The sequence below is a fragment of the Vulpes vulpes genome, chromosome 2 (genome assembly GCF_048418805.1).
Source record: "Vulpes vulpes isolate BD-2025 chromosome 2, VulVul3, whole genome shotgun sequence".
NCBI classification, from domain to species: domain Eukaryota; kingdom Metazoa; phylum Chordata; class Mammalia; order Carnivora; family Canidae; genus Vulpes; species Vulpes vulpes.
In genome coordinates, this window is record NC_132781.1 from 155242526 (window position 1) to 155268575 (window position 26050).

The following is a 26050-nucleotide window of genomic DNA, read 5'->3' on the forward strand; positions in this document are numbered from 1 at the left end:
CTAATCGGGAGGAAAGAGGCTGGAGAGGTGGAGGAAATGATGGAGAAGGGGGCAACCCGGGGCACGGGTCCTCAGGGAGTGCGCCCACGACGTGCAGAGAGCTGTGCGGAGGCAGCCCCCCCCTCCACGGGGACATACATCTCGTTCCCTTGCAGGTCAGCGATCTCATAAAAGCTAAGACATAACTTGGACCAGCAGGAAATCGTACGGCGGTCTCTTCGATTTCTAATTTTTTAAATTGTCAGGTTAGCAAAAACTGTAAACTTCGGGAGTAGGGGGTTAAAACCTCTGCTTCCTGACTTGCAAGGGGAGGAAGGGAGGGGAAACCGGTACAAGGCAGAAAAGGGCGGGAAAATAAAGCACGAAGAAAAAAAAAAAAAAAAAAGAGCGGGCTTGGGGGAGGGGGAGGAGGCCGCGCAAGAAGCCAATGAATGAGAGCGAGGCTGCGGCACGTATCCACCCCCCGCCCCCGCCGCCCGACTGCGCAGGCGCACGCCCGGTGATCTCGCGGGAAAGAGCCGTTGCCGGTCCCGGCGTCGAGCCCAGGTGGCGGGGGGAGGGGGTGGAGGCGGGAGTGAAGTCTCGCGAGAAGAGGCGGTTTCGTAGCGGAGCCCTCGGGCTGAGTGTCTGAGGCTCTACCGCCGGATCCGCGGACGGTTTCCTGAGCCCGTTAGTGCCCCTGCCGAGACTCACGTCGCCGTCATGTCCCGCTACCTGCGCCCCCCCAACACGTCTCTGTTCGTAAGGAACGTGGCCGACGACACCAGGTGTGTACAGGGGAGGGGCTCCGGGCCTACCCGGGGAGGCCGCGGGCGCTTGGGGAGGACTCGTGCGGCGGCGGCGGCGGCGCGCTGGGCCGGGGGAGGGGAAGGCGAAGATGGCGGGTCCCGCGCGGGCTTTCGGGCCCCGGCTAGGCCGCGCCGCCGCCTCACCCGCCGCGTGGGAGCGAGGGCGGCGCCCCGGTCCTCCCAGGCCGCGGGGGGGAATTGGGGGAGGAACGCGGGCCGCGGGGGGGGGTCGGTTAGGGGGGAACGCGGGCCGCGGGCGGGGGGACGGTTAGGGGGGGAACGCGGGCCGCGGGCGGGGGGACGGTTAGGGGGGAACGCGGGCCGCGGGGGGGCGGTTAGGAGGGAACGCGGGCCGCGTGGCGGGGTTTCGGTCTCCCCTCCCCCCTTGCACTCGGGAGCCCCTTCCTCCCGGCGTCTCGATGCGCCCAGCCCCCGCCGCGGCCGAACGCCCGCTCTCCGCATTGATCTGAAGTTCACGTTCTTTGGGGTACACGCCCCCTCGGCCCAAGGGGGGTTGTTTTGTTTTGTTTTTGGTAGTTAAAAAATTGCAGCGAAATAACGGGATCGGGGGAGGGGCACGTACGGCGAAGCATTCCCAACTCTTTTGTTGTTGTGTTGTACTTCTGATTTTGAAAATGTTGGAGAGGTTTGGAGAAAGGGAATGTTGGAAATGGGAAGATAAATTATTCCAATTAGACGGTGCGAACTAGTTCTTCCCATCTGCCGGAAATAACCGGTCGCCCCTTTGAGAAGTGAGGTTTAGGACGTTGTAAAACTAAAATTGGATTAATCCGGCTTTGTTCTCACCAGTTCCCTTAATTGCTTGTAGTTGCCGTCAGAATTTTTTTTGAAAGAGGTCTCATCAGTAAAAGATGTTAGGTTTCACAATCGCCCTAATCCCTGAAAAGGCAAATTTATTTTGGTACTCCTGTGTGACTTACATTTTTCTGCCCTAACTTTAGGTAGGAAAGTAAACTGTGTCCTAGAGTCTAGAATATTTTTCCTTTGTCATTTTGACCTTTATGATTTTGAGGAGTTACATATATTTGTGACTTTTCAAACCTTTACCTCCTATTAAGTGTCTAACCCTGTCGCTAAAATTTTAGTATGAAAGTGCTTGATATTTTTCGGAGTACTAGTATTGGTTTGGTACTTTAAAAGAGAAACATTAGAAATAACGTGGAATCTAATGCTACTGTGCCTTTTATGAAAAATTAAAGATGTGTTTAGAAACAGTAGATAAATTGTGACCAGGTTTCCTTAGGTGCCTTTTCCTGTTCCTGTAAAATAGTAATAGACTATTACAAACTGCATTGTCTTCCAAAGATCTTGGATCTTAGCGTTCCTTTTTCAAAAAAGAGAGATTGCCTGTATATTTTTATGCACTTAAAGTTGCCTCTTGATGTTGAGATTTAGAAAGCAAATGGTCACCCAGGGATACGGCACAATCCCTTTCATTTATTCGGATTACAGAAAGATAGCTATTTCTTACACATTTTTTTAAAGAAGTGAAAATAAAAACTGGGGGTCTTTTTATGATGTTTTAGGTCTGAAGATTTACGACGAGAATTTGGTCGTTATGGTCCTATAGTTGATGTGTATGTTCCACTTGATTTCTACACACGCCGTCCAAGAGGATTTGCTTATGTTCAATATCCTTTCTTCAGATGGCTGATTAGTGAGGGGTGTTGGAGTTTGAAATTCAAGTTTATGTAAGAGGTAACATCTAAAAAGTAGTTTACTTTTGTCCTCTAATGTTTTATGTCTTCAAATTTTTGAAAATTAATTCTGACTCACACATTGCTCTTAACTATTTCTTAAAGTTAATCCAAAAACAGTAAAGTATTTAAATTCCCATTCATGCTGCTGAAACTCAAATCAATGATTATAGTATGTGATTTAAATTTGAATACACTCTGGTTGCTACCACCTATAATGTAAGTCAAATTAAAAGTTAATATGTTCTTGTGCTTAGCAATTAAAGTTTGGTATTGTCTGTTAATTTGAATCACTTGATCAAAAACAAATTGTATAACAATGAGGTAAACTTCTTTAATATTGTCCCCTAATTTGCTGTCCTCTGTTGTTACCTCAGAGAATGTAAAGCTGTACAGTTATGGCGACCCCAAAGAGAAAGCATGAAAGAACCTTTAGAGTAGAGTTCAACACTTAAGGCAAGTAGACAAGCCAAAGACCTCTTAAGGATCAGGCTTGAAGAGAAGGGAGAGTTTGGGAAAAGAAAAAATAAAGAAAAGCTGGAAGAAGGACAAGCCTAATGGGAGACAAAGCCTCGCTTTATCTACAAAAGGGGGAAAAGGTTGTTTTTCAAAGTTAAAGATAAAGCCATCTGTCATATTTGGCCAAGCATCTCATGACAAGTCCTTCTGACAAGCACTTAAAGAGTTAAAGGTCAAGATGAAGTTGAATGATGGCCAAGATTAAAGGAGTCATACCTGATGTATCCTACAGAATAACTTTTCCTTTTTTTTTTTTTTTTAATGTTTTGTAAGCAGTTAATTTTCAAAACTATTCTGGTTTGGTCTAGTGACAAAACCTGTAACTTGATTTATGTGGGCCTTGATGTTGTGATTGTGGTCTTGTATAAATGCACTCTCTCTTAGCTTGTCAAGTTAAAGTGTACCAGGATGTAATGTTGTTAAGTTTAAACTCAGCATATTTCTGTTTTGGACCAGATGGTCAGATCCCATAGGGTAGTAGACAGTGCTCTTTGGAGTAGCATGAGGTTCTACGGTCAAGCCGACTCCACAGAGTCGTGCTTAAAATGGGAGACAGTGCTAGCACTGGGAACTACTTAGAAACAGTTCTGGTAGTTTTGTAAGGTCAAATCCACTGGAGATAATGCCTGTTTATAGATTTTAAAGTGGCTGGGGAGGGGGGTGGGCGCACATACATACTCCTGACTTCTAAACTTAGCTCTGTGAAGGCTGCTGGTCCTGCACTGCTTTCCCACATACCATCAGTTAGCCCTGAGTGGATTGCAGAAGACATTCTCCTTTGTATGAGTACCTAATCAGAATCTATAGGAGGTCATTCCCTAACCCGGAGTTTTAGGTGACATTAACTTCCTTCAGTGAGAGAGCAAAGGTTTGGGCTGTGGGCATGAGACTAGGAAATGTTGTTACTGCTTAAATTCAATAAGTCTCTTGAAACTTAGGAGTCCTAGTGAGACTTAGGGGAAATGTTGAAAGCTGTTACTTCTACAAAGGTAGTGAGCAAGGACAGGTGAGAGAATTGGTTGCAAAGCTCTGTTACAGAGAGGATAAGAGCTATATTTGGCTTGTGGTTGTTTTTTTTGTTTTTGTTTTTAAGCGATGCTTTCTGGCTTCCATGTTGACCCGATTTTATCTAGGTTGGGGTGGCCTGGGAACCTGGATCAACTGTGATTTGACTCAAGAGTATGTGATACTTGGGCCAGAAGAGAGTTGTCATCCGTCTAAAGGAGAATCACATACTTATACCTAAAGTCTTTTTATATTCTTAAAATCGTTAAAAAGAAATCAGTCTCAGGATTTTGCAGATCCTGAGTACAAATTTCTCCATTACTAGCATCAGATTGATATTTGACTCCGTTCCCAGTTAGCCTTTTCTTAACATGTATAGTAGAACTTTGCCATGGTTCATCCAGCCCAGGATTCTGTTTTTGAGGGTAGGTCCAGAAAAGGAGTTAATCTCAATAACTTTGATACCTTTTAATTATAACCCTCTAAAAAGTAAATTATATACTGTCCCCTGGGATAGTAAGTAGTATATCCATTAAGTGAACTTTTAAAAATACTTTTAGAGCTCAACTTCATTAATCTTGAGGGGTATTCCATTATAGTACTCAGCATTCTAAACTCCCTATCATCATCCTTTGCCTTTTCATGTTGAAAGCCCCATGACTTAGGACTTGGGGAAACCTGTCTTGCATTAACATGCACGTAATAGCTTCAGGACGAGAGAACTGGGAACTTGATACGGTTAACTCCTTTCAGAACAAAAAATAGGAAATCTGATGAGGCAGACCTTTTTGATATCTGAAATGGATATTAGTGTCAGTCTTGAAGGGAGTGTGCATCTTCGGTGATGTTTTTTAATCAGCTCAAGATCTGCTTGTCTCTCGAATTTGAGATATGTAAATGGACAAGTTAGATTTTTAGGATAGAGTGAAAAATCTATACCCAGACTTAACCTGTTTCCCTTTCCAAAGCTTTTATATCAAACTGCTCTGAATATTTGTTTGGCTTCCATTAGAATGGTGGTTTTAAGAAAGGAGCTAAATTTGGGCAGAATAACTTTGTAAAGTCAAGGGTTCACATAGTTTTATTGCTGACAATGAGGGAAGAGGGCAAGGTGGCAGCAGCGTCTCAAGTCAGAAAATGGTACTCGCAGACCCTCTCAGGTTTATATAAATGTTACCTTGAAATTCTCAGGTTAAAAACCAGTTCCAGACCCACTTCTCGCAGGAAGCTGTATGTTTAGTATTACAGTTAGGGCTTTCCAGTCCAGGAATCTTTAGAAATGGTCTGTTATTTTTTTGACCGCATGTTTTTATAGTCTGTGCATGGGTGTAATACGCTTTTGGTATAGTGATGTCTTGAGTATTTATTGCTTGATTCTGTCTTGATAATCCACAAGTGGATTGCATACCAGCCTTCACTGTATGGCATAAGGAAGACAGCTACATGAAGTAATAGTGTTAGGTATATCGGAGAAAAACAGCAAAATAAGATGGAAGTTAATGCTTTATCTCTTGTAAGGTAAGGTATATTCTGCTTGCTTACACAAGAACTATTGGCATTTTCTTTTTTTTCCTTAAACATAAATGAAAAACAGTTTTGGTTTTATTTTAAGGAATTTTTGTTTTAGTATACAGCATAGAGCTGATATTTTTTGTTTTGTAAAACTTTCATTAAAACTTGGAAATTTTTGATAGCATTACTTGGTAGTTCAGCTACAACAGATCTTTAATAACTTTATAATGTGTATTCACGTGTATTTTCAAATGTATGCTGTAGGAAATCACAAGTGCTTTTAATGCTGTGAAGTGTCTATAGCCAGATCAACCAACCTAAATAAGTGAGGTCTGGATGATTTTCTAGAATAATATTGAAAGATTGTGAGTTGTTCCAGACTTGCCATCTGAGCATTCATTCATTATCAAAGTATGCAAAACTTCCCAAGCCCCTTAACATTTAGCACATTTGAGGATGTCCGTGATGCTGAAGATGCTTTACATAATTTGGACAGAAAATGGATTTGTGGACGCCAAATTGAAATACAGTTCGCACAGGGGGATCGAAAGAGTAAGTACCCTTATGCCTAATATATGTATATGTATAATACGTCATTTTTAAATGGTGCTTAGTATCTTTTTTTTTTTTTTGAAGTATTTGCAGTTTGTCTATCTGTTCGAAATCTAAAAAGATAATTTTTGAATAGATAATCTCACATACTTTGCAAAAAGGTGGAATGTGAAGATTAGAATGCCTGAAATACGTGTTTGGACTTTTTAAGAAAGTCGATCAATACTATCCGCTGCGGCATGTTTAAATTACTGGGGGTGGAATTAAAAGGGAAATAATTTGGAAAGTATTGGGTCTTTTCAGCCATTTCTCTTCATAAAGACCTTCACGGTATAATTGGCTATTTGTGTGGGTGCTTGTCTGTGGAAATGAATAGATAGAATTAAACTGAGAAAAATTATAGGTGAAACCTAGAATTGGTTTTATATTAGTCTGTGGTTTTTATTATGCAAGCAAACACCAGCTAACCAGGTGTAGGCTGCATGCTAATGAGGCAGGAGTACAGGCTTTGGAGTCATAGACCTGGGTTTGAATTTGGGCTCAACCATTTTGTTACCTTGGGCAATATATTAAGAGATGAATATAGCTGCTGAAGAAAGGAGGGGCATGGAAGTAGACGCTAACTGCCAGTAATTCTCTGGTTCTTGTGTTGGGTGGTGGGTTCTTGGGTATTCGCTGTGGTATTTTTATAAACACACAGACTTCTAGTACTTGCTTCATAGACTTGAATGAGGTAATGGGAATTGAGGACTGTCCAGGGGTACTGGGTAAGGCATCCGATAAGTGCTCTTTTCCACTTTTGTTGTGTTCTCTCAGAACCATATAACCAACCATTATCACTGCATTTTGATACTAAAACATTGTTCCTAGGCTACCAATAGGTATTTTATCATTGTTAATTGTATTCCTAAAAAGTGAAAAATGCACAGAATAATTCCAAATTATATGGTTCAGTCATTCATATTTTAATTTGGAAATTTTAAAAATGTGGTAAATTTTCCTCAAGTTGGAGTTAGTTGGCATATTTTTTGACAGCAAGCCAAATGGTGAAAAGGTCTGGAAAAAAAAAATAGTTGGGAAGATACTGGAAAGTATCATTTTTATTTTATTATTATTTTTTAAGATTTTTTATTTATTTATTCATGACAGACACAGAGAGAGGGGGCAGAGACACAGGCAGAAGGAGAAGCAGGCTCCATAGAAAACCTGACATGGGACTCGATCCCAGGTCTCCAGGATCACGCCCTGGGCTGCAGGCAGCACTAAACCGCTGCACCACAGAGGCTGCCCGAAAGTATCATTTTTAACATAACAGTGTTTTGATAGACTTCCTTAAAAACAAATCCCTTCTTCAAGATCATTCAAGATCAATAGTTGTATTAACCTTGATGCCGATTTAGGGGTATAAGGGAGGCAAATAAGGAAAATTTTCCTATAATTTGAAGACTTACTGTATAAGATATTAACATTTCTAAATATTTTGTTCCGTTTATTTCATAGCTCCAAATCAAATGAAAGCCAAGGAAGGGAGGAATGTGTACAGTTCTTCACGCTATGATGATTATGACAGATACAGACGTTCTAGAAGCCGAAGTTATGAAAGAAGAAGATCAAGAAGCCGGTCCTTTGACTACAACTATAGAAGATCTTATAGTCCTAGAAAGTAAGTGTGATGTGTAGTACAGTAATATTCATAAAAGATTTATGTTTGTTAGCTTTTAATTTTTTAATATTTTGTACACTTTAATTATATACATTGAATGCTTCATTGAAACTAAAAATATTTTAGTGCTTCATTTAAAAAGTTTTATGGCTCATTTTTTTTTAATTAAAAATTTTAGAAGACTGTAAATAGACATTTGTCACTGTTTGCTCTTTCTGATGTACTTTTTAGCAGTAGACCGGCTGGAAGACCACGGCGTAGCAGAAGCCATTCCGACAATGATAGGTAAATAACTTTGCTTTGAAAAAGACTTAAACGTTTTTTCAATTTCAGAGTGAACTTTTGCTCTAAAAATAACAAATTTGATTAATATAGAATCTAATTTTTACTCTAATTGTATCTCTCCTCTGTTTTGAAAGATTCAAACACCGAAATCGATCTTTTTCAAGATCTAAATCCAATTCAAGATCACGGTCCAAGTCCCAGCCCAAGAAAGAAATGAAGGCTAAATCACGTTCTAGGTCTGCATCTCACACCAAAACTAGAGGCACCTCTAAAACAGATTCCAAAACACATTATAAGTCTGGCTCAAGATATGAAAAGGAATCAAGGAAAAAAGAACCACCTAGATCCAAATCTCAGTCAAGATCACAATCTAGGTCTAGGTCAAAATCTAGATCAAGGTCTTGGACTAGTCCTAAGTCCAGTGGCCACTGATAGTAAAAACCTTGATATTTTTAGGCATGTATCATTCATTTACTCATAGTTTGGTTTACTTAAATTATCAGGAATACAATGTTGCAATGATGCTTAAAAAAACACTTGTCAGTTTTCCCTGTACCAGGCAAATGGTTATAATTAAAATGATATGCTGTTGAGAAGCCACTCTTAAGAGTCCAGTTTGTTTAATGTTATGGGCAGCTACCAATTTGTGGTGTCTCTGTATATTTTTGTAAAGATTCTCATTTTTTATGCTTGAAGTATTGGTGAAAAGATGTTGGTTGACCATAATTTGCAACATTGTCTTATTAAAAATAAACTTTCATATCCATATTTGGTAGAACTGTTAACCTAGAAATGTAGCTTGCTAATAAGATAGAATGATACAAAAGTGAAGTTGTAGCCACAGTACAACACTGATCAGACACATTTAGGTTCAGGGTGGACCTTTTTGTCTTGTTAAGATGTCTAGGCCCGTGATAATAGTTAATTTAAGACAGAGCGTGGAATAGTTCTTTTGTTAACCCTGCTGTCTTGGGGAATGATGCCAGCCGCGTTAAGTAGGATTGGGGAAGATTGAGTTTTTGACTGAAACATGGAGCCTTCACTACTTTTTTCTGGTTTCTTGAAGATTTGGAACATAAAAACATCGGAAGAACTACCTTAAAATTTGAGCAGGTCAATGGTGGCAGAAATCATTTTAAGGGGAAAAATGCTCTCATGTAGTTACTCTAAACTTTAAGGAGCATTGCTGGTCATATTGCTTAGTTTTCTTACTGCTATTGAAAAGCAGCAAGTAAATTGTTTCAAAGTAGGTTTTGTTTATGCATACGCAGAGTATAAAAACTGAATTTTGATGCTTCTAGCACCTGCCCTGTGCATTTGTATCAAAATTCGCCTACCACTTTATGAAGGAGGCTTGTTCTTCACACCTCAGCTTATTTCACGTGAGGCAAGTTGAAAGAGAACACTCCCATTCTAGGTGATTCTATGGTGCCATGAAATTTAAAATATATTGGAAAAAGAATTAAGAGTCACATCTCTGAGTTTGATTTTCAATGTAGTACCTGGCAATAAATACCTGACTTTAAAAAAAAGACCCTAACCATTTATAATTTCTAGCATTTCTCTGAGAGATCGTTTGGGGGGCAATAAAAGGGACATGTCCAATCTCATTTCAGAATAAAAGCTAGCATCTTTTAAAATTTTAGATTGCTTGCTTGCAGGTATAAGAAAGATTGTGGGAAAACGATTCCTTTTAGAGGATTACTTTTTTTCAATTTTGGTTTTAGTAATCTAGGCCTTGCCTGTAAAAGAACAAAAGATGGTTTTTAAATACTGTTTGTGGAATGTGTTTAAAGGATTGATTCTAGAACCTTTGTATATTTGATAGTATTTCTAACTTTCATTTCTTTACTGTTTGCAGTTAATGTTCATGTTCTGCTATGCAATCATTTATATGCACGTTTCTTTAATTTTTTAGATTTTCCTGGATGTATAGTTTAAACAACAAAAAGTCTATTTAAAACTGTAGAAGTAGTTTGCAGTTCTAGCAAAGAGGAAAGTTGTGGGGTTAAACTTTGTATTTTCTTTCTTATAGAAGCTTCTAAAAAGGTATTTTTATATGTTCTTTTTAACAAATATTGTGTACAACCTTTAAAACATCAATGTTTGGATCAAAACAAGACCCAGCTTATTTTCTGCTTGCTGTAAATTAAGCAAACATGCTATAATAAAAACAAAATGAAGGAAATAATGATTAACTGGAATTATTATAGTTTTGAATGAAATTCTAAAATAACAGTGGAAACAATTCTTGTAGATTTAGGAATATTTTTAATCAGTGTTGCACTAGGCACAACTAGCTTTTCTTTGGAAATGATAGATCCTGCCAGAAAGGTACATCTTTTATATACTACTTAAAAATTCCTTATGTAATGTCAGAGTTTCATGATTGCATATTAAGCCCCTTGGGTTAAATAATAGAGATTATTGGTAGTATTAATATAAGTATTAAAATGAAATTTGAGTCCGCTAACTGTAAGTTTATATTTTCATTATTGGATGGTCCAATACTGCTCTTCCCTGTCCTAAACAAGATGTATTGGGCCTTATATTTATGGCTTGATTTAAAATATTTCTGCATTGAATGTCAGTGAGCAGTTAATATATTAAGTGATAACCACTTGGGGAAACTGGTTTAGGTATGTTATGGTTTGAATTCTAGCTACTATATAATGACAACAATTTTAACTGATACTTAGTATTTATGATGTGCCAGACACAGTTCTAAAAACTTGATGTGTTAACTCATTTACTTTTCATAAAACCTAGGAGAAAGATACTTTGAGTAACCCCATATCACAGATAAGGAAATTGAGACACAAAGGAGAGGCTGTAAAAGGCAGATCTAAGATTTGAGCCCAGGCCTAGTCCTTATTATTTTTTTTTTTTAATGGACTATAATTTGAGAAAACTAGATTGAGGAGATATCCCATTGAAATTGTTCAGTCTTTGTGTAGAAACAGAAGGCCTGATGATCTCATTTTTGTTTTTATTTATGTCACTTAAAATGATCCCCCCCCCCCCCATTTCCTTGAGAACTATGTTACTTCTAAAGTGACATACGTAACAGCTTCAAAAGGACTAAATTACAGTTGAACCCATGATAGTTAGGATCCTACTCATACTTGATGAGGATCCTTACACAGTGCTTTAATTTTGGGCTACATAGTTCTACAGTTATGGAGGATCTACTGTGTGTCTGGCACTGTTATCAATATTAGAGTAGGTCATATGAAGACTCAAGTGAAGACTGACACTTCACCTCTCTTTACTTAAGATCTCTCTGCATTTTGTTTTGTTTTGTTTTGAAGCCAAGTAAGCAAGAAGAAAAATGACAGATAATGCTTCAGTGAGAAAGGAAAGGTGCTACATAGAGTATGAGCTGTTAAGTTTACAACCCAGGGAAAAGACCTGGGGACTATTGTACTATTCTCTTGAAAATTTGGCCCAGTAAGCTGCTACATCCAGTTCAACTAACAAAATCCTGTATACCACAGAGAAGAATAAAGAAAACCAAACTGACAAACATCCTTCTTTTATTTAAGACCAAACTGCAGCTGGAATACCCAGTACAGTTCTGCTTACTACACTTCAAGAAAGATCTGAGAAAGCGGAAAAAGAACCAAAGAAGGGCAGTTCAAGCGACCAAAGGGTGGGTGGAAGGTGCTGCAGTATGAATACTGTACGAATATTTTGACTCTGGTCTGAAAAGATAAAAGAATGTTATCGAAACTACATGGAATAATTGAAGTCCCTTCAAGTTTGAAAGTAAGCATTTTAGGACAAATAAAAGGAAATTCAACTTTGTACTTGTGGAAACTAATCCCTAAATCTGAATAGGTTTATATTGATTCATGGGTAACAGGTCCATAATAAATGATTGGAAACTAGGATGTCTGACTATCAAGGAAGACAGCCATAGTCTCTCACAGTGCCTCTGTTGGTCTGTCTCAAACTGAATTGGGTGAGAAAAGGTATGGTCCAATATAAACTTTTTCTTGGTTATCTCTTAAAGTCAGTTCCATGTTCGCTATTGGCAAATCTTGCCTTTGTTTATTCCAGTGCCAGTGTTTTTCTGCTTAATGGTTTGCTTTGTTGGCATCTAAGTTTATTGACTTGTATGCCATGTGCAGTTTACATCTTCCTTACACTCTTTCCCAGGTAAATTCCGATTCTGATACTTGACATCTAGCTAAGAGGGTCCATCTCTTCTCACCTCTATCCTAAGTCAGTATATTCAGCAAACATTTATTTACAGAGCCCTTTCTGTGGGCAAAAATTGTTCTGGGTAATTGGGGAGAAAAATAGAAAATTCACTTATTTAATAAATGTCTACTGAGCACAATCTAGTGAATCATTACAGTACAGCCTCATTGTTTCGAGGTGTATTATTCATAATTATTTTACACCATTCGTATCTTAAAGTAATTATAAGACCCAGAATACTATCAAAGATAATTTTGTGGTTATCTGACATTTAAAAGTATCCAGTATTTCTGTTTGCATCCCATTAATACAAATAATGAAAAAATGTTTTAATCTGTAATAAACTGATTTATTGTGCAGTGACTGTAATATACTAGAGTTATATTAAATTGTTAACTCTGCCTCCTCAAACACATATTAGGCGATAATCCCAAAAATAAGTATTTAACTTGGCATTAGATATAAAGGAGACTCTGGGTGCTATAATTAGATTATTTTGAGGCAGACAGAGAGCTGTTATCCCAACTGATTTAGTATGTTCTGTAATTGAGAAAATGTTCACCAGATTATACTTTTTAGTGATTTACATGTACATTTTATAGGGGACATGTTCTGTGTATAGTGAATAAATAACTTTTATAGTATCACAAAAATGTTTTGGATTCCTTAGTTCCTTATTAGGATATGAAGTTTGTTATACATGATTCTTCATCACTCACATTTGAGTTTTGTCATGTTTCTGCCACATTTTAAGCTGCTTTCCGTGGGAAGTTACTCATCTAAAAATATGGAAGTGTTTGAGCCTTTATAAAAAAAATTTGAAAATATTGCACATAACTACAGAAGATACGAAATGGAAGTATTTTTATCCGTTTGATGAAAAAATTTTTTGCAAACTTGCCTAATAACACAGCGAGTAAGTGGCAAATCCTAGGTTGGAGTTAATGGTTTTTTCATGTGGTTCCTCTACTGCTGTTTTGTGCCTTTTTTTTTTTTTAATGGGAAATTTTTTGTAACTTAAAAAATATAATGGAATCTACAGTTCATGTAGAAGGAAGATTTAATAGATTTATGGAAAAATATATCAAAAGATATTTGTAATCTTCCTGAATGAAAAAAAGATTCAGTATAACCTAAGATCTCACAACTAATTGTGACAGGCTGTCTCCATTCTGGCTTTCCAAATTTCAGTCTCCTTGTATTGCTTTTTTGACCATACTGTTGTTTACAAACTCCTGAGATGCTTTGAAAAGGGGAAGCTATGACTTAAGAGCACAAAGATAGTTGAGGAATACTCTAAATGGTATTTCTACCAGGAAGTCAGAGCCGTTCTAATTGAGAAATGAAGAAAGCTGCCTATTTGTTTTCATTCAGCTATTGACATCTTTAAGACATAGTTGCTATAGAAAAGTTTCCTTCTCTTGGGTTTTTTTCTTCTGCCCCCCTCCTCCAACAGTGTTGGTTATGTTTATTGCATTGTGTTTCTATGTATTCTCTAACAGTTGTTTCGCCCTATTAAAGTTGGGATTCTTTATTTGGAATAAAAAGCAAGGCATGTAAATTCCTTTTATTGATAATTGACAGAGTAGCTTGTAAAGAAGTAAAAGGCCTTTGTGTCTAGTTTTTTGTAGATCCCGTCTCTGAACACTAGAGTGAAATAAACTGGTCTAGGAACCAAAAAATGTGGTGTCCCCTCCTCCCCTCTTAGGTTTAGTTCTGCCTTCCAGGTTTATGGCTGGGTAGGCCTTCCTCATTTGCATGAGAGGCTTTAGAGATGTACTTTGTCTCCTGTTTTACAGAGTAATTGCCGATGAGAATGCAATTAAAGAAAAACCCAAAAACCTTCGTTTTTTTTTTTCCTGCCTTGTGCTTGCTTTTGGAAATAGAACTTAACCAGAAATTAAATGTAAAGCTAGGTCATAGACCCAGATTCCATCATACTGTACACCATCAAAAAGATGACAAATTTAAGTTCTAACAGTCTTAAGGCTACATGGCTGACTTCAGCCTTAGAGGATAGGTGGTTTCTCTTTACAACAACTTTTTGGTTCTCACAAGTACAATAATTTGGGAAATTCCTGTAGGCTAACCAAAATTGTAAGTAACTCTTCTGGGAGTGAGAGGTTATGATCATTAACCTTTTCCCTAGGTTATCCCTAGCTATTAAAAACTTTATGGTTAGTAAGCCTTTTGTACTTGATCCTCAAGTCTGAACACTTCCCACTTGAGTCAATCCTAAGCCCAAAATTTAGTATATATATTGTATAAACCCAGTGAAGTTTCAGTGCAGTTACAGAAAATTGAGTTTGACAATCCTTGGCATTGTTCATAGACCTTACACTGGGAATATAAAAAACTGAAGTTTTGATTTTCTCCAAATCTGTTATTTGCTGTTTGCATGATAAAAGTAATGGCATTGCGCTGGGATTCACCACCTATTAAACTAGTTGAAGCCACCCCCCCCCCCCCCCAAACTGGAACCAAGTGTGGTTCTTGTGATGCCTCCCCCCCCACCCAAAGTTCCCTGGTGGAAATTCTACTCATATATAACATCCAAACACTGGACTCCTGGGGGGCTCAGTGGTTGAGCATCTGCCTTTGGCTCAGGTCAGGGTCCTGGGAGGAGTCCCACATCGGGTTCCCCACAAGGAGCCTGCTGCTTTCTCTGCTTAGGTGTCTGCCTCTCCTGTGTCTCATGAATCTCCTGAGTACTAAAAACCGACACACACAAGGGTTAATTTGAGGAATCCTTTTCTTTTTTTAACCTTTATGATAGTCACACAGAGAGAGAGGGGCAGAGACATAGGCAGAGGGAGAAGCAGGCTCCATGCACCGGGAGCCCGGGTCTCCAGGATCGCGCCCTGGGCCAAAGGCAGGCACTAAACCGCTGCACCACCCAGGAGTCCTTTATCTCTATAAACCTGTCACCTTTGAATGTAGGAAAAGGAAGAGGCAGGTGATTGAACCTGCTTTGACTTGCCAATGAATCAGAAGCTTAGTTTCTAAAGTGTTCTGTGGTCTTTTACTGTTAAGCCTACTTGGGTGGGGAGCTGTTGTAGAACTGTTGAACTGACCCAAATGTCTTTATCAGCAAATTGGTAACCTCTTAAATAACAGTACTTTCATTTTTCAGTTCAGTTAATTATGTGCATTCTAAAATAGTAAAGATAGTCATAACAATCTTTCATAAAATACAAACAAGCCACTGGGGGGGGAAGAGGCAATTTTATTTTTTAATTTCATGCTTGAAATTCACAAATGCACATGAAGTACTATGTAAACTTTAGGATAGCATTATTTGACTTGAACAATATCACCTCAATCTAAGTTTAACTGGGGAAATACAATTTGGCCATTCTGCTTTAAAATGTCAAAAAGCCACCAAATTAGAATAGGGCACTTACAATTAGAATTTTTAAATTGAGTCTCCCATACAGATTTGTAAGTTAATGTTGGATTAACTTATATTTAGGTAAAAACACGTTATCAAGATATTATGCAAGAAATTACATCTTTTGCATTAATGGTCCCCTGGGTTGCACTTGGACTAGTAACAAAATATATACTGACATCATACACTAAACTATATTCATATTATAGATTACAAAAATTATTGAAAGCCAGAATGAATCTTTAAGGTTGGAGGGACCTTTAATAGTTTAATCTTTGGGTTTAAGAAAGAAAAATTAGTCCCATACTGCATCTCACATCTCTTAAAAATAGGAAGTGTTTTAGCAGCTTAAAACCTTTAGTTATATAAAACTTATTACACTAGGATTTACTTTGAAATATAGTTTACAACCAGATCAATTATACATACACTGGCACTTTAGCACAAGGGCAAACTTTTAAAAACAAATTATTTTGGACCTTTAAAATCAGGCCATAGTATAAAAACAGAGTCCATGGTCTTACATTCAGCAAATTCATACTAAAATATTCTATTTTTGTAGGATAAAGCCAACAAAACTTTACATATGCTACAAGTTTATTACATATATTTACATGGCTCTTTCCTAAGGTACTTAAAACTTTCACATTATACAGCTCCCCACTTCAAGTAAGCTTTGCAGGGAATGATTTGAGACCAGATCACTGTCAGAATAGCTTATGCAGTGCTGTAATACAAAAATGTATTTTGAAAGCTACTCAGTGACCACCAAATACTGTTTCTGTAAGAAATGGTTTTGGTGCATTAGTTGGCAGACACCCACTGCATGAAACAAACGGCCATTGGGATATATGGTCTCATCTAAATTAGATAGCCCCTAGTGCCCTTTACCACATTTCACCAGCATAGTTTTACAAAAATGCAACTATTCTCTAAGAAAAACTCATATTTTCTTTTTGGCAGTGCATCGGGTTGTTGTCATATTCCTGGTTTGGGTGTTTCTAGGACTTTAAACTGTTAAATATTCAACTACTCCAATCCCTGTAGGTCTTAGATCTTAACTGGATGCTTATAATCAGATTCACTAGCTTCCAACAAGTAAATCTACTGATCCATGAATGATAATCTTAAATTAGTATTTGTGCCCAGCAGACCATAGGAAAAGTTGATTACCATTCCCCAAATCTAAATTTGACAGGTTTCATTTAAGAGTTACTCAATCGAGAACACAATATCAAGTACAATTATCAATAATTTAGTTATTTCAAGTTGCACTGATACTACCATTACATCACAGTGCACACTACACGTAAAACAGTTAAGATGAAATCTAATAATGTTTTCTACATTAGCAATTTTACAGATTAATTCCCTAGTGAATTTGGTCTGAAACAACTGACAACTACCCTTAAATAGAACTAAATTTAAACATTAGTATTTTATCTTATTTTATACCTGTACTTTAAGTAAGGTTTTAAGTTGAAATGTCATTATTTCCTTATCAGAAGGATTAAAGGAAACTGGAACCCAGTGGCTTGGTGGTTTAGGAAGAACACTTGGTGATGGTGGCTCACTAAACTTGGCTCCAGCGTAGTTCTGATTAGTTTGAGACTTAAAAAGTAAAGTGGGACTCGATAAGCTAGAGTTCCAGTTTTGATTATTTGGAAAATTTTTGTTCTTCCCCCCGTTTTGCATGGCCTGCCGTGCAGCTGCTGAGGAGGTGTAAGTGTGTCCTCTTTCTTTTTTCTTGTGAACAATCTTCATTTGGGAATTCTGATCCTTGGTCTTCTGTCTGTTAAGCTGTTGCTGGTTCTTACTAACATTTCTCGACTGAGGGGCTGGAATGTTATACCTCTCTCCACCACCCATCTTCAGCTTCTTTGTCACCTACACATAAATGGAAAGAAAATATTGAGCAAAATTCCAGTAAGAAAAGTTCAAAACTTGAGGAAGGTTCTGTAGCCCCAAACTTGTAACTCCAGAATTCATTTTGGAAAGAATCAAAACTGCTCCTCGGTTGCTTTAACTTCACTGTATATTCACACTTCATTGTATGCACAGCCTTTATTACCTTCTTTATAAAAGGCTTAATCTGAAAATCTGAACAATCACTTTAAAAATAAAGACAACTGGTTTAGGAGCTTTGTTCCAAAACATGAATTTTGTACCTTTCGGTCTGCTTTTCGGATCGCAGGATTTCCACCACCTGTCCCCTTCCTTGCTGCCAAGCCCAGGATAAGAGATGTTGCTTTCTGCCGGATCCTTTCCTTTGTCTCAATACAGAAGTTTTCATGGGCCGATCCGCCGAGTTCAGCCTAGGAGCTGAGGCCAACATCGGAGTCTCCTCAGCACACAAGCTTGAGAGAAGTCCTAGCTAGGAAAGTAGAGATCACTCCGTTACTTCAACTCAAAAAACCTGGGGGGAAAGGGATGGTTCATATTTACTCCAGAAATACAGTTAAGAATGGCCGCTTCGTGAACTAGTTAGTAAGATAGAAAATCCTCTTGTCCCTGTCGTCCGTGGAGTCCGCCCAGCCCGGCGACCCGGGGGCGGGGGTGGGGTCTGCAAGTGTCCCCACGAGTTACATTTCCCCCCGGGAGGGTGGGGACTTCCCTGTCTCACGGATCCTGTCACCAAAATGTTCAAACCAGGGAAGCATCAGCTTTTACAGCCACTCCCAAGAAACCGGCTGAAAAGGAGTTTTCCTCAAGAGACCACGTTTTTAAAATCCGCTTCGAATATTCCCATCTTGCGGCCCATCACGTATCGCAACACGTCGACGTCACGGAAAGTGTCCCCCTTCAGTTACGAACTCTCGGCTCCTCCCCATCAAGTTTTCGCAAGCCACAACCTAAGCCAATTTCCCATCTCGACTACACAGAAAGGGCTCGGGGCGAGCACCACGCACTCCCGGTTCCACCCCTATCCCAAGGAAGCCGGGGACCCAACCAACGAGCCCCTTCTTCCGGGAAGGGCAAGGGCCTTGCAGACGATTGCAACAGCCCCCGGGTCAGTCGGCGCTCGAGCCCAGAAGGTTCGGGTCTTCCGGGCGGCCTCCCGGCCGCCCGCGCCCGCCCCGGTTCCCCGGTCTCGCCGCGTCCCCCAACAATGGGGAGCGCGGCCGCCAACATGGCCGCGCCCGCGGCGCCGCCGCCACTCACCGACTTCAAGCTCGGGACGGCGGCGGCGGCGGCTCCTGCTCGGCGGCGAAGCCCCCCTCCCCTCCCAGGGAGAGACGACGCACGGAGCGAACGAAACCCACGGGCACCGACGAGCCAGCTGCTGACCACCTCGGCGTCCGGACTCGACCTCCTCCTTCCGCCTCTACCGACAAAATGGAGGTAGCTGCGAGCGCCGAAGCGGGGCCGGGAGGCAGGGCGGCCAATCAGCACGCGCCGCCGCGCCGCCTGGCCAATGAGAGGCGCGCCGCCGCCTGTTGCTGGGGCCGGCCGGGCCGAGGGAGGAGAGCTTGCGGCCGGGTTTGAAATCCTCCCCGAGAGGTGCATGTCGGGAACAACTGCTGCAGCCCCGGCCGCCGGCCGGCCCCCCGCGCGCCCCGCCCCGCCCCGCCCCGCCCCTCCCCGCCCCTCCGCCCCCGGGGCGGTCCTGCCCGCGCGCGCTGGGCGCCGGGGAAGGGGCGTCCAGCGCCCTCCTGGCCGCGGCCCCGCGGCTCCGGGGAGGGCGGAGCGGGACCGAAGCGGCTCGGCTCCGAGGTGGGCTCGCTGGGCCCCGTGACCGGGTTTCACCGACGGAAGAGCCTCAACAAAGTTCCCTCCCGAGCGCCGGCCGCCGCCCGCGCTGCTGCTCTCGCCGCCTCCTTCTCCTCGGTCGCGAGAACGTCCCTGCAGCCCCCCGGCCCGGTTGGCGCCCGTCCTGCGGTTCCCCCTGGGGTCCCCCACCCCGGCCTCCTCGAAACTTTGCGAAGGGGCCTCGCCTGTGGAGGCGATTCCCGCACATGCGCGGATCGAGTCAGTGGCTCCTTTGTGTCCCCGCGGGCCCCTCGCTTCGGCTAGAGCCCTCGGCTAGAGCCCTCGGAGTTAGGGCGACTGCGGGTCCCCGCGTCCGCCCCCAGGCCCCCGGGGGCGAGGCCCGCGGCTGGTATTTCTGAACACGGTATCTCACCCGTTGTCAGCGCGCAAGAAAGCAGGGGCGCCCGGGTGGCTCAGTGGTGGTGCCTCTGCCTTGATTATTCCAGCGAGGCCCAGCGAAGAGGGAAAGGCAACTTCTTTGGGGTACATAGATAAGCAATCCAAAATGGGTGTTTTAAAAGAGAATGCCAAATTCTATGAACATATGAACATGTTTTTAGCAGGACTTACACTTTTTATAGGTTTCACATAATTCATTTTTTTTTTAATCTGCAAGTGTTGTGCTACCATCATCCGCCACCCCTGTGTCTTTCTAGCCATGGACCTTATGTTTTCTTAAGAAAACTTATTTAAGCTACTGCATTTTAAAAGAGAAGTTTGTTAATCAAATTAATTTGGTAAAAAATATAGAAGAGATATTTTTGAGCATGGGGCTTTCTGGTGCTAATCATATTATAGTCAAATAAGATGTGTATAATAAGCACCTGCTAGCTTACTGAAAGTGTAATCTGTTTCCTAAAATCTCAAAAAGCTAGCTGGCTTAGACAGCTGGCCAGACGGCCAGGCTGTATTTAATGAGTTCCGACTTTCAACTTCAGAAAAGATCCTTACTTTGATTTTTTTTAATATATATATATAATGGTTTGTAAAGTGAAAAGTCTGGTTTCAGTCTGAGCACTTTATTTTTCTGATTTTTTTTGATCATCTTTTAATAGCTAAGATTTATTAAATGCTAAATGCTTATCACTGCATTTTACATATTCTATCTCATTGAATATTTATCTCTAAATGCATTCTTTTTTTATATAAAATCAATTAGCCAACATACAGTACATCATAAATTTCAGATGTACAGTTCAGTTATTCATCAGTTGCATATAATACTCAGTGCTCATCACATCACCTGCCCTCCTTAATGCCTATTACACTATCCCCCCACCCCCTTCCCCTCCAATAATCCTATTTGTTTCTTGAAGTTAAGAGTCTCTCATGATTTGTCCCCGTCTCTGATTTCTTCCTGTTCAGTTTTCCCTCCCTTCCCCTATGATCCTCTGTACTCTTTCTTATATTCCACATATGAGTGAAATCATATAATTCTCTTTCTCTGATTGACTTACTTAACACAATACTCTCCAGCTCCAGTTCATCCACATCGATGTAAATGGTAAGGTTTCATCCTTTGTGATGGCTGGGTAATATTTCATTATGTATATATAATATTCCATATATATAATATATGTTATATTCCCTTTTTTATATAATATATATTATATTCCATTTATATACATATGTATTCCATTGTTATATATGTCAATCAATCACATCTTCTTTATCCATTCAACTGTCAATGGGTATCTGGGCTCTTTCCACAGTTTGGCTATTGTGGACATTGCTGCTATAAACACTGGGGTGCAGATGCCCCTTGAGATCACAACATTTGTTATCTTTGGGGTAAATAGTTCAATTGATTGGTCATAGGGTAGCTCTATTTTTAACTTCTTTTTTTTTTTTAAGATTTTATTTATTCATGAGAGACACACAGAGAGAGAGGCAGAGACACAGGCAGAGGGAGAAGCAGGCTCCACGCAAAGAGCCCGATGTGGGACTTGATCCCAGGACTCCAGGATCACGCCCCAGCCCAAAGGCAGGTGCTAAACCACTGAGCCACCCAGGGATCCCTATTTTTAACTTCTTGAAGAACCTCCATACTGCCTTCCAGAGTGGCTGCACCAGCTTGCATTCCCACCAACAGTATAAGAGAGTTCTCCTTTTTCTGTATCCTTGCCAACATTTGTTGTTTCCTGAATTGTTACTTTTGGCCATTCTGACTGGTGTGAGGTGGTATCTCATGTGGTTTTGATTTGTATTTCCCTGATGATGAGTGATGTTGAGCATTTTTTCGTGTGTCTGTTGGCCATTTGTTGTCTTCTTTGGAGAAATGTCTGTTCATGTCTTCTGCCCATTTCTTGACTGGATTATTTGTTTCTTGGGTGTTGAGTTTGATAAGTTCTTTATAGATCTTGGATACTAGCCCTTTATCTGATATGTCATTTGCAAATATCTTCTCTGATTCTGTAGGCCTAATTCTTTTTTATTCATATCATCCAAACATCTTTCAAATTCATCCCTGCTACAGTCCCACCCCATCTTCTTTTTTTCTCTCTGCTTTCCACCTATTTGATTGCTTTTTTAAAAAATTTATTTATTTAAGAGAGAGAAGGGGTGGAGGGACAGAGGGAGAAGGAAAAGGGGAGAATCTTAAGCAAAACCTCCACATCCAGTGTGAGCTCCTTGAAGGGCTCAATCTCATAACCCTGAGATCATGACCTGAGCCAAAATCAAGAGGCTGACACTTAACTGACTGACCCACCCAGGCACCCCTGACTGTGTTACTTCAAAACACACACACACGCACACCAGAACAACATAGTTCACTGGCTTCAAATTGTATTACAGAATTCAGTCGCCTTGCTCTCCGATTGTTACCTGTATAAACACACAAGTAGTATCTTGGGACACTTATAAACAATACACACAATGTACTGGATACTTTCTCTGCCTCATTATTTTTCGCTTATCTGCACAAATTATTGAGTAGGTGCTATTTTGACCTCTACTGTGCAGATGAGGTCCATAGAATTTAAAGCTGAAAGCCACACGCTAAGACTCCGGAGCCCAGGCTCTGTGTTCCCTGCAGCACGTGTGTCTGAATCACCTCTGTCTTCCCCAGTGCCTGAAAGGTGCCTTGCCCAGAGCAGCACTGAGTGGCTGTTGATGGGACTGCCAGGACTGGTTGGGCAGTATGAAGCCTCCATTTCTGCCCAGTTAGAGTCAGGCTGCTGTTAAAGCCTTTCCCATGTCCCAGACTCCCAGCAGCCCCTCAATATAGTTCCAGCCTCATCCCTCATTAATATTTACCAAGTGCTATTTACCAAGTGATAACAGCTCAGAACTGGAGAGCAGGAGCCAAAAATATACCCTCTTCAGGACATCTGATGCAGCCTCTACCTGTCCCCTGCCAGTCTTTAAAGTCAGTTCCACCAACACAATCCAATTAGTGGTTCTCAGTTCAAATAGGAAAATGGTGATCCAAAGCAACAGCTCTCAGGATATAAATCAGCCACCAATGCCGAGAGCCAAATGCATAATAAATATGTAGGTGTTTAATACAAAACCTTAATTTAACCAAGATTTATCTGGTGCCTTCTTTGAGGCAGGCACTCTTGCCAAGCCCTGGGGATACAATAGTGAATGAAGCTCCATCCCAGCCATAAAAGAACTCAAAGGCTCTTCCCTTGACAATATATCAGAAAAGAAAGCTGGGTGTCTGGGGAGATTCATTTCCTCAGTTCTTCCCCTGAGAGTCAAGGACAGACCATGCCAACTGTAAACACAAAAGTTAACCTGCTAACATTGGAGTTTGGGTTACAGACATTGTACCGGGGATCCCTGGAATGGGGGTCAGGGGTGGGGATTGGCACAGTCACTGAAATCCTTTCCCTGGAGGATGCATTTTGAATTATGTATCAGTGGGAGCCAAAATCAACAACATCTGTTGCAGAAAGTTTACCTTCCTAATCTGTAAGTACAGTGGGACAAAAAGGTGTTTCACAATGTTTGGCTTTGCAGGATTGGCAAGTTGCAGGCTGATACTTGTATTTTAAACCCCAGTGAGTGGCAAGGCAGTGAGGTAATCATGCAGGTTTGGCACACTTTTCAAACACATCTCTAGTTGGACCCACTGGCATTCAGGCTGGATCATATATCTCCCAGTTTGCTGGACTCAAAAAATAAGCTGGTTTGGTTATTTATCTTCCTCAGGCTCATCTATGAATTCAGGGCACAACTTTGAATGCCTGTAGGTCCATCAGTTGGCTAATTTCAGCTGGGAGAAGCAAGTTCTTGGAACTTGCCAAAAAAGCAAAGTGGGACACCTGCCTGATGTTTTGATGTGCCTTAGGGCTCTAATCTTGTTGCCAAACTGGTATCAAAACACACACCCCTCCACACTCCGTGAATATGTTTCCTGGGGAAGCATCTGCTGTGCGTTCCCCAGTTGCTCACACATTCCCGAGCTGTTGCAAATCAGTTCTCAGCCATTACAGCCAATTGGGTGTAATCACTAAATGGGGCACAGGAAGTCAATGCTAAACTCCCACACTTCCTGTGACTCTGACCCAGGGCTTCTCAACCTCTGGGACCTTTGAAGGATTCTGATGCACGGACTCCCACTCCAGAAGCAGAATCTTTGAGGATGGGTACTTGGGTGCTCCAAGTCCAGCTGATGGGGGACAGAACATGCCACTCCCAAATCTGCCCCTGTGACAGAAGGATTATTTTGAACTAAAGGCACTTGAAAAAGAGCAGGTGCAGAAGATCACCCTGACCTCTCCTCCCTTTTTCTTCCTGGAAACAAAAAAGAACATTCCCTTGTGAAAGATGTCCTCCTACACCAGGAGGAGAGAAACATTCTTATTACCAGAGCGGGGGCCGGAGACCGAGAGAATTCTGTACAGACTTGGTCAAAATAACTCTTACCTTTCTTTAGACTCCCCACATACTTTGCTTTTTCACAACTGTATCCCTTGTTCAACGTATTATAAATTCTTTTTTAATTTTTATTTATTTATGATAGTCACAGAGAGAGAGGCGCAGAGATACAGGCAGAGGGAGAAGCAGGCTCCATGCACCGGGAGCCTGACGTGGGATTCGATCCCGGGTCTCCAGGATCGCGCCCTGGGCCAAAGGCAGGCGCCAAACCGCTGCGCCACCCAGGGATCCCTTGTTCAACGTATTATAAAAGCATTTAGGCTTTGCCACGTCTTTGGGTCTTCATTTCCTTATCACTTAAGATTTATATGAACTAACTCTGTGTGTTTTTCTCCTGTTAATGTCTCCTGTCAATTTAATTTTCAGGCCAGAGATCCTAAGAAGGGAGAAAGAAGGTTTGACTTCCCCTCCACAGCTGATTCCAATGTCTCACTCTGGTCGAAAACTACTGCTCTAAGTGTTCCTAAGAGGAATCCCCTGCCACGGGAGTGTATGTATGAAGGGCACCCCCTTTTGTCCTCTGTAATCCTCAAAGGTGGTGATTATACCAAACAATCACAAGAAGCGAACACCCAGAGTTCTTTAGATCAGCTTTTTGAAGGGTTCATCACACAGGTGGACTCCCAGAGTCTACCATCAGTTCCCTTGCTAGTCTGTTGATCCGAGCTGTCCATTTCTTGGCCCACTCTAAGGTCAGAGCTCTCAGTACTCCAGGCCAGAAGCTGTGTGGACTGAAGGACAAGCAGCAACCTTGAGAAGAACAATCCAAACAGGCTCAGGCTGGCATCCCGATTGATTGGTTGATTGATTGATAGCAAAAGGAAATGCGGGACACCCAATACTGAAAAAAATAGTGGAACATGGGAGCCATCCACTTCTATGTAAGACCATGGCTATATCTGTCTCCCAACTGTTCACACCCATGGCACAAAGAAAAGACACACTAGGCTCCAGAGAGAATCTAATGAGCTATGAAGCCACTCAAGCTCCCACCATGTGTTCTTAGCCTGACCATCTCTCAATTCCTGTAGTCATTTTTCTCTTACGCTGCCTTGTATTGCAGCGCCTCACCTTTTTAACATATTCCAAGTCTACATGAGCAGAGGGTTTTTTTGTTTTGTTTTGTTTTTGTTTTTTTCACATTCATTATCTCACTCAATCTTGGCATTAGCTCCATAGGATAATAATGCCTCCAGGATAGGCATTATCACCACGCTATAGGTGAAGAGACAGGCCGGGAGAGACTTGTTCAGGTCTGCAACAAAGATCTTCCATCTTTTTTTTTTTTTTTTTAATGTTTTTTTTTTTTTAATTTTTATTTATTTATGATAGTCATACAGAGAGAGAGAGAGAGAGGCAGAGACACAGGCAGAGGGAGAAGCAGGCTCCATGCACCGGGAGCCTGATGTGGGATTCGATCCCGGGTCTCCAGGATCGCGCCCTGGGCCAAAGGCAGGCGCCAAACAGCTGCGCCACCCAGGGATCCCAAGATCTTCCATCTTAAACACTTTTATTGGAGTTTTTCTTGTTATGTAAGTGACACCTCTTAGCTATAGAAAAGGCAGATCAATAACAACCCCAACGACAAAAAATCACTCAACATCTTACCTCCCAGAGAGAACCGCTGTTAAGGTTTTAAGGGAATGTCTTTCCAGTCTTTTTTTCCAAACTGAGAGCCAGTGCACAGTGGGAAGAGCACAGACTCCAGAGGCTGCCCACAGTCTTATCTCTGCAGCTTACTAGCATATGGTATTAGCAGACTTCTCAACCT

At 41.2% G+C, this 26050-nt stretch overlaps 2 protein-coding genes across 11 annotated transcripts; one reads left to right on the top strand and one right to left on the bottom strand.

The window, feature by feature from the left end:
* Positions 1-482: 482 nt before the first annotated feature.
* On the top strand, positions 483-12901 carry SRSF10 (serine and arginine rich splicing factor 10). 9 transcript variants are annotated; one of them, XM_072750771.1, is made up of 7 exons: positions 539-767; positions 2336-2507; positions 2884-3246; positions 5998-6094; positions 7595-7757; positions 7989-8042; positions 8177-12901. In XM_072750771.1, exons 3-7 carry the CDS (start codon positions 3214-3216, stop codon positions 8472-8474), a joined length of 645 nt encoding a protein of 214 aa, XP_072606872.1. In that variant the 5' UTR covers positions 539-767; positions 2336-2507; positions 2884-3213; the 3' UTR covers positions 8475-12901. The 9 variants fall into 9 exon arrangements, with proteins under 9 accessions (XP_072606875.1, XP_072606870.1, XP_072606877.1 ...); XM_072750773.1 differs by having other exon boundaries at positions 592-767; positions 7992-8042; XM_072750774.1 differs by lacking the exon at positions 2884-3246 and having other exon boundaries at positions 483-767; positions 2336-2440; positions 5991-6094; positions 11588-12901.
* Positions 12902-15454: 2553 nt separating this feature from the next.
* PNRC2 (proline rich nuclear receptor coactivator 2) lies at positions 15455-19192 on the bottom strand. 2 transcript variants are annotated; one of them, XM_026012451.2, is made up of 3 exons: positions 18903-19192; positions 17808-18009; positions 15455-17526 (listed from the first exon to the last, which is right to left on the bottom strand). In XM_026012451.2, exons 1-3 carry the CDS (start codon positions 19144-19146, stop codon positions 17523-17525), a joined length of 450 nt encoding a protein of 149 aa, XP_025868236.2. In that variant the 5' UTR covers positions 19147-19192; the 3' UTR covers positions 15455-17522. The 2 variants fall into 2 exon arrangements, with proteins under 2 accessions (XP_025868236.2, XP_025868239.2); XM_026012454.2 differs by lacking the exon at positions 18903-19192 and having other exon boundaries at positions 17808-17939.
* Between the last annotated feature and the right edge of the window lie 6858 nt (positions 19193-26050).